This window comes from Opisthorchis viverrini, assembly GCF_000715545.1.
Source record: "Opisthorchis viverrini unplaced genomic scaffold opera_v5_102, whole genome shotgun sequence".
Classification (NCBI taxonomy): domain Eukaryota; kingdom Metazoa; phylum Platyhelminthes; class Trematoda; order Opisthorchiida; family Opisthorchiidae; genus Opisthorchis; species Opisthorchis viverrini.
In genome coordinates, this window is record NW_008751761.1 from 35,127 (window position 1) to 43,682 (window position 8,556).

Sequence of the window (8,556 nt, forward strand, 5' to 3'; positions counted from 1 at the left end):
GATGTCAGTGGCGTTCTTGTTGTCAGTTTCTATCCAGATTGCCTGAGTGAATGTCTGGAGGTGTAGGCACCTCGAAATGATTGTGGTAAGCTGGCACTAAATCCCTCCCTCGTCCACATTTACTCTTTTCTGTAGAATAGGGCTTTCAAATAAATCATGGTTGTACGGCAGTGAAGCATCGGTGTTGAACACTCATGTCATGCTGTCGATGATGATGATGTGACCAAGGTTCATGCTGTCGATGATGATGATGATGACCAAGGTTGGTACTTGGCACTCCTCATGTGGGGCGGGATGGCTCTGGTTAGAGTGCTCATTACTTGCCGGGAAGTCCGTGGTTGCAGTTTCTTAGTCTTCATGCTTCCTTCTGGTGGCATGGCTGTCAGGCACCGAAAGGGCACTACAGCTTAACAACTTTCGTGTGGTATGATCAACGAAGTGATTAAGTGACCTGTATAACTCAACTGTACCGGTCTTCAAGTGATCGATCGTGTTCGAATCCGACCTCCGTCACTCGACTTCCCCTGTCTAGGCTTGGGCAACCTGGCAGTATCCCAGCCCTCGTGCTTCCTTCGGGTGGCATGGCAGTTAGGCACCGGAAGAATGCTACAGCTGAACGCTTTCTTTTCTTTTCGAGCAAGAATCAGTGGCAAAATAGTTCTATCTAAGTGAGTCAATGGTGTTTAGAATATGTTTCGAAAATACGGCCATCGTTTCACGTTTCTAATACATCTACTTAACAAACTGTGAACCCCTTCAGGCCGCCTGTGATCGTTCTCCCCCATAACCAATCACGAGAGACAAGGGCAAAACCGTTAAAGGACTCCCCGGAGTTTAATTAATCATCATGGACGCGAATACCAGATAAGAACACGTGTACTTCACTGCCGTACAACTATGTCAATGTGTTTCGGTATACCTCATAATCGAAAGAAAAGAGTTTTGCAAGTGAAGGGGACGTAGGGCTAGCCTACCACAAACATCCATGGTGCTTAGACCTCCAGCACTCAGACAATGGCAGCATCAACGCCACTGATATCTGTTGGGCGCCGTGCCGTTCACTGTCTTTAGCCAAGTACACGGAAGGTCACGTGGATCCCATCCTGGGAGGCGAACAGCACGAAGGTCATCCAAAGTTTTCTTAAGTAGTGCTGGAAGGCAAAATCCATTTTGAAGAGGATTCTCCTTGTGAGAGATCGATATTGACTCGTCTATTGGTTGTCCTCTTTACATTCACTGACTAGATCGTTCAGCTCTAGCCTTGCTGCCATGCCACCCAAAGGAAGCACGAGGGCTGGGATACTGCCTGGTTGCCCAGGCCTAGACAGGGGAAGTCGAGAAGCAGAGGTCGATTCGAACCACGAACCTTCCGATCAGTAGCTTCGCGCTCTAACCATCTCGTCCCTGCTGACCGTATTATCACCTGAGTTTATGTTACTCATGCGGTTTATAACCTAAGTGTGCCAAAACCGGGATACTTTAGTGGTTGTATACGCATATTTATATTCAGTATGACTTAATTGTGAAAGCAGCCGTAACTCAAGCGCGGAAGTAGTGGTAAAAACTGCTCTGGTTACACCTTGATTTCTTCGTATCCAAGTTGGACAGCTGATCCATTCCCACGGATTTCGATGGTTAATTATTCGACTCATGGGCTTGCAGCAATTTCCCCCGTTTTGTGAGGAACACCAATTGCAAAACACTGTTGAGGCCGTGTAATTTTTTTTCAAAAAAATTTCCGCTCTCACTCAGCCAGGTTGTAACAGGGGGTCACAGACAACTGTAGTTCATTGATTTCACGATAGTTTTCGGTTTTTATGACGGCAAATTGGGTGGCACTTTATCCTCGATCGTACATTGATTTCACGATAGTTTTCGGTTTTTATAACGGCAAATTGGGTGGCACTTTATCCACATTCACGATGCTCTTGGACCTAACCAGTGATTCTTCAAGGCCACCAGTACTGAGTTTTCGATGCCGGGTGGCACACTTGCAAAACAACATTTCATTCGAGTCAGCTGATGTTTGGCACGGGAACCACCGTTGGTGATTGCGCTTGGACGCCAGAAAGTGTTGAAGACGCATGACAAGGAAATGTTTTTGTTCGGAAATTCTAATGAACAATTGATCGGTCAACCCTTCTGATTAGGCCCCCGCCATCTGGTGACGTAACGCGGAAGTTGCTAAGGCCTGAGACATTGTGTACCTCTTATATGGAGCACGCTTTTTATTCGTATTTCAAGGTCAGGTCTGTCAAGCAAATGCTTCTTCGGGGTTTTCTGTGAATGGAGCACACTGAATCAATGCAGGCCTTTTGGTTGACAGCACAGAGTGAATTTGGCAGAGGGTTGCACCTTTTAGGATTATTATTCACTGATCAAATATGATTAGACCGCTTGGTTTTCAGTTGTGAGTGAGATGTGAGGAACGAATTCATCACAGACAAAGTCACTTTTGCGGTCTTGGGATGTCATTCCTGAGCCACTTTTGCCCACTGTTCTGTCAAGAACAGGTTGTAGTTTATCCTACCTTGTTGAAGATATGATTGTTCATGGTTATCTTGGCATTAACAGTATGTGGATAATAACTTATTCGAAAGCTCTGGGAAAATAGGCTTAAGACCCCTTTGAAGATGGCTCGTACGAAAATAGCAATGGGGGTTGGGATTGAAGCACATTTTACCTACTCTGCGGTACACTCACTTACTTTGTTTAGAATGGCCTTAAAAGTATCGCACCCTTTCAGTAATATGAGCTGTTAGTTTTGTGAGTATCAAATCGAAGTATCCACAAACTCATTGGACAATTGCAATCGATGACACGCGTTCAAGACAGTTGTTAGTAGTATGGCTAAACTAGACTTTGTAATGCTCGCGGCAAATTTCCGACGAGTGTATCATCGTGCTGACTGGTTTTGTTTTGGATACAAGAAAGGAATCGCACTGGAGTTAACCTACAGGTTTCCATTTCCACATCGAGCAGATGCTACCTAACAGTTGCTGGACTCATTCTGCGAGTCTCCGAACCTAAAACGGCCTGATCAGTGTGGCGTGAGACTATCTGTATGGTGCGCCGGATCGCTGGCGTTTCACATTCCCATTTTGAAAATAGTTGGCCACGGGTTGTCTGTTGTTTGCTAGTCAAACCAGAGCTTCGACGGAGTTCGGTTTGTCGTTGTGCAATTCTATGTAGTGCGGCATGTGTCCTCGGATTGACCCTTTGTTCATGTCATTCGGGTGCTCTCGGCCACATCACGGCTTGCCGACATGCGCAGTCATGAGCAAATATCATGTCCGTAGTTCTACTTTCTATTGACATTAGTAGTGGTACGAATAGCCAATCGATCACGGTACAGAGTCAGTCTATGGATGTCTACAAAAAACACGCACACGGTGGAAATCGAAATGCCTTCCCTAAACTCTTGCCATACTGGCGCATTCACCCAGTTAAACTCCAGTCGGGTTCGGGGCAGTTGGTTACTCCATCGGTTGCGCCCGGAATCGGCATAGACACAGCACGTGAACCTTATCGTCCCAGAACTAGGCAGCTGCGTCATTTCACTTATGCTTGCCGAATCGCTCTGTCGGGTGACCGGAAGGACGTTGACTAACGCGCAAATTTGCTTGCATGTGCGTGTCCTGTTCGTCATGCTTCTCTATGCCACCGCTGCGCTTTGCCCTCACGTTTGGTTGGCTCTTGACCCTGAGCGAGACCCGGACAGGCCAAGCAAAGTTGCTTGTTTGTTTGTTTGTTTGCTTGCTTGTTGCACAACCACTAACTTGTTGCAGTCACGGCATGTGGATATGTTAACAGACGGGTAAGAGGAGGTTCCGGACTTTTTTGCGATGGACGTGTAACAATCGATGACACACACACACGCGCGCGACCGCACCTTAGTCGACTGCGTTTTTTCACTTTCAGTCTGGGTCAATAAACTAAAACTGGGTTAGCTGACCAACAGGCGTGTCGTCAGTTCGGTGTGTGTGGGCTTGTGACTAATAATACAGAAGTTTCTTCTGGATTTGCGGGAGAATTTTTTTTTTTGGGGGGGGGGCGTGATTTTTTCCGCCCATTAGGTTGGCCGTAGAGGGAAGCACAGGGAAACGATTAAGTGACGGGTTCCGTTTACAGCCAGTTAACCCCGAATTCGACAACCTAGATATCGCCGTTTGAGCTAGTGTATGCCGAAGAAGAATACCGTATACGCAACGCCAGTTATTTTTCCGTACGGAGGACCCTTTCTGGATCGGATTGGCATATCAAGCAACATCTATTCAAGGGGCTCTTGAAGGGATATCTCAGGTTCTATGCGAGAAGATGAGTGATGAATGCAGCTAATGTTTTATTATACACGTCAAATCTAGCAGTTATCTCGAAATCTACATACGTGCGTACAGCTGTTGGTTGGAGTGCAAATTTACTGATCGGAATATCCGTGGTTCGAACCCGACCTCTGCATCTTGACTGCTCCTGTCCATAATGGGTCCAGCACACGATGGCGATAGGTGACAACATACTGACTAGTGGACCTGTTATTTGCCATGCCTAGTAGGGTTTTCAGTCGCACGCAAGGAGAGTCGTTCTCGTTTCAGAAGAGCTTGATAAACAATCGGTAGTTTTTATTTGGGCAACGTTTCGCTTTTTAATGGCTCTTATCGGTTAGTGAAGTTGTCAAAATCTTGCTTTGGTGGATTGGGTGGGGGGGCAAATTAATTCTGACCGGGTTTGGTTCCTTAATCTTCCACTTCAGAGTTCTTCAGTTGATGATTCACCTCGGTTGCCACTGATTGATTTTTCCTGATCTTTGTGGGGTCGTGAGTGCTCCGGCAGTTTGGTTTGAGGGAGTTGAGGTCAAGTGGACTTCAGATGATGACCACTCTTCCTTCTGATGGCCGCACACCAACACGTGTCAGCTCGACTGATCCAGAACCGTCCTCCACACGCTTGTCAGTTCCACGCCTTCTATTCTGATAACACTGGGATGCTTGGCGATTTCTACTGCCTCAGCGATCAGTCTGTGTGGCGTAGACCGTAGTCCTCGCCTCAAAACCTCAACATTTTCCAAATCTCTTTTTAGTCCCTTGTCCGGTGCGTGTTCCGCAATCGCCGAGTCTTTCAGTCGTTCTCACCCACCTTACATCTCCCCTTTCCCATGGACGGCAGCTAATTCCTCAGCGAGTCTATAACTGCTGGAATGGGGAGATCTGGGAATTTTAATAGATTTTTCGCTCTTTAATTGAAGTCAATCTATGCTGAAAAGCTGAGGGGCACACTGCTTCTGGGCTTCTCAGCATAGATTACTTAAATCACTTAATGAGTTGATAGCACAACCCATCTTCTCACAGTAGGGGTAGCCACAGAGGTGTCAGTCCAGTCCCTACTGTAGCAGGGCCTCTGGCATTGCTGATTATTCGCCGATTTAAAACGTTACGTGAGCATCAACCAGGATTTCGGCCAAATAGGGGCTGCATCAAGCAAATCCTCACACTCCGTTAGAACAGCGGCATATGTACAGACGACCCAAAATCAATATGTTCTTTGATTTCGATGTTGTGTTCGGTTCTGTTGATTGGCTAGTGCGCCTAACGGCGCTTGCTGAATGGGCAATACCTCAGAAGTTCGGGAATACAATCCGGTCCTGATATTCCAGTGTTTATGGGCGGTGTGGAAAGATCTTTGCAAGCCTGTCAACAAGACAGGTGTCCGACAAAGATATCTCCTCACCCCGTTTTTGTGTAACTTTGTAACTACCATCGGACCACCTTTAGACATGGGCTTCACACCTACAGTGTCCAGTCTTTGAAAATACCTGTCGCGATTTAAGGGGAGCTTTCGTGATGGTGTTTTGGCTTTGACAAAACTGCATCTCATGAAGTTACGGTGACTCAAAGGACAGAAGGCTATTAAAAGGTTCCTTTTCGTTGGTGTAGCTCGCCATCCTGACTGTTCTTGACTGGACGAGTCACAAGAAACGGTGCCTAACTATGCCAGTTGCGTTCGTGCTGTCATTTTGTGTGCAAGTTGTCTGATTCATTGTTTGAAGGGCACTTCAGGTTGATAGAAAAACAGGCGCTATTTCCTTTTCCATTGTCGGGGGGGGGGGGGTCAGGAGTAACACTGATCTCGACCCTTCACTAATGATAACACAGTCAACCAATGCCGGCTGTGCTGCTGTTTTACAGTGTTTTTGCATCTTATGGATCACGTTTTGCAACCGGAAAACAGCCCGTCTGGTGGATATGGTCTTTTAGTTCTATTTTTGGGGTAGTATTGAGACGTGTCTGTCTGGCATATTGCTAAGTTAGTTTTTCAGTACTTCTAACTTCTTTTATTTTCTTACCCAACTTCGATGAACTGGTGACCAAATTTTATCTCTTTGTTGTTTTTAATTCAGCTCCAATCCATCTGCTCTGTCTTCGGAATTGGTTATACACTGTTTCCTTTTTTTTTCCAGCTCGATGGCCCCAACGTCCAAAGACTACTCGAGTCTGACCGTTGTTCGAATGACTCACTTTGCGAGTGTGCTGGATACCCCCTGATATTCAATCTCACGATTGCGCACCCTGGCCGTTGTCATGACATCCAGCTCTTTTCCCCCATTCTCAGGTACACTTCCCTTCAACACAGGCACCTCAGGTCACTCATCACTGGCCAATCCATGTTCGGACGCTTCCGTGATACACGGTTCTGGACTAGACATTCCGCATGATGTATTCTTATCCATTACTTCTCAGCATTCCGGATCAGGCAGTGGCCCTGTTGAAGACATCAATGTTGACGATCTGGATAGAGTAGCCACATCTAGCTTTGAGTTGATCAGTCGTTTGGTCGATGCGGAAGGTCTTGCCGAAGTTGATCTGGTTTCCACAGATGCTTTGGATTTGGGAAGTTTTCTGTCGGCGGTGGACTATGATTCCGCGAAGCTAACAAAACCAACCACGACATCCACCCGCCGATCTGAGAGTGCTGTTTGTCCAACAACCAGCATAGGTAAGTTTTGTTCATGTCTGTTTTGAACCCGTTAAGTTGATTCTCCTGAATGGACTGTATTGCATATTCCGTAGCTGAGATTGTGTGATAGGGAAACGTGGATGGGTGGTTTGTGTAGAACAGTTCTGTCTTGACCGTCAGGCTAGAAAGCAGCCGCTTTACAACAAGGGCGGCACGCAGAGAGAAGAACAGTGCTTCCAAGAACGAGATGGTCTTTCCACCCAAAGCACTGCTAAGTTTTTTTGTCGTAGACCCACTTCATTTGATGAGTTTTGCTAAAACAAACTTTTTTTGATAAATTTGTCATTTGTGATTCATGTCTAGCGGCACGTGTATCGTCATCATCATTTCGAGTGGATGGCTTAGTGGTTCGAGTGCAACTCTGCCGACCGGAAGATGCGTGGTTTGAACCCGATTAGCAGTAAACCGCATTTATTCCCAGTAATCTGGGAAAATGGGAGTGGATAGCTATACATTCGAAGCCGTACCTGATATAATTGACGCGTAAATCCAGAAGTGACAGCGGACTTTTGGTTGGGGAGATCGGGGAGGAAACTATGCGTTGACGTCAAGGATGCATGGATGCCACTGAGCCTGTGATTGGGTCGAATCTGTCGATTTCCCGAACCATCGCTATATCCCTTCTCGGGGTCTCCGTCCAGGGAGACGGCAATGACCAGCGCAACTGAGTTTGCTGGTAATTGCTTTCATACTTCGCTGCCAAGTCATTACTTGACTTCCCCGGACTCGTTTCCACCCTTCACGTGGTTCTTCAAAAGTACCTTTCGAGGAAGTCGGTCGACTAGCATACGGAGCACGTTTCTGATCTTCCGGGTTTCCCACCGGACTCATGCGATGCTCTTACGATATGGATTGTCAAACAATGAAAGTTTTTTTGACATCCTTGGCGCACAGCGGCCAGGTTTCTGATTCATATAGTAATATGGAGAGCACCGCAGCACTGCAAATTCGACCCTTGACCGATAAGCTATTGTCACGTCTACGTCACACGACGCAGGTTCACAAAAGCTGTTCTTGCCTTCCCAATCTGAATAGAAATATCGTCTTACGCTAAACCACCGGGACTGGTACAGCTGCCCAGGTGGAAAAACTTGTTTATTACCTCAAGTGGCTCATCCATAAGCATGAGGCCAGGGTTCGAGCCTGCCCAGTCTTTCAGTAGCACCTTACACTTTTGTTGTATCTGTGCGGTGACCGAGCTATGGGTTACGCCTGCAGTGCGCCTGCCAGACTACGCGATAGGGAGAAGTCAGAGGACTGCGAACACGGCTGTATTGCCAGGACAAAACACAGAATGTCTGCGTAAATATATAGGATGACTAATTGGCCAAATACGGTCGTTCACTTGTTCGCTCCGTACAGCCAATGGTGATGTTCCGGTCGTGAACATTCTCAGGCCCACTACGCTGGTCGTGTGTTGCTAGGCCGTGTTTGGTGGGAGCCGCCGACTCACCTACTTTCCGGACGTGTCGTACCGATGGTGACCTTGGGGATACGTCACTCTGTGCATATGTGCTTTTTCTTCTGTCTGGGCGCGCCCTGACA

The 8,556-nt window shown here is 47.0% G+C and overlaps 1 protein-coding gene across 1 annotated transcript in view; it reads left to right on the forward strand.

Moving 5' to 3' along the window:
* The window catches only part of T265_05513 (hypothetical protein), a gene marked incomplete at both ends in the record, with an annotated part of 45,892 nt that overhangs the window by 8,819 nt on the left and 28,517 nt on the right, over window positions 1–8,556 (forward strand). Inside the window, one exon of the mRNA XM_009170547.1 lies at window positions 6,455–6,990. Coding sequence (XP_009168811.1) covers window positions 6,576–6,990 — 415 coding nt within the window. The remainder of the gene's footprint in view (window positions 1–6,454; window positions 6,991–8,556) is intronic.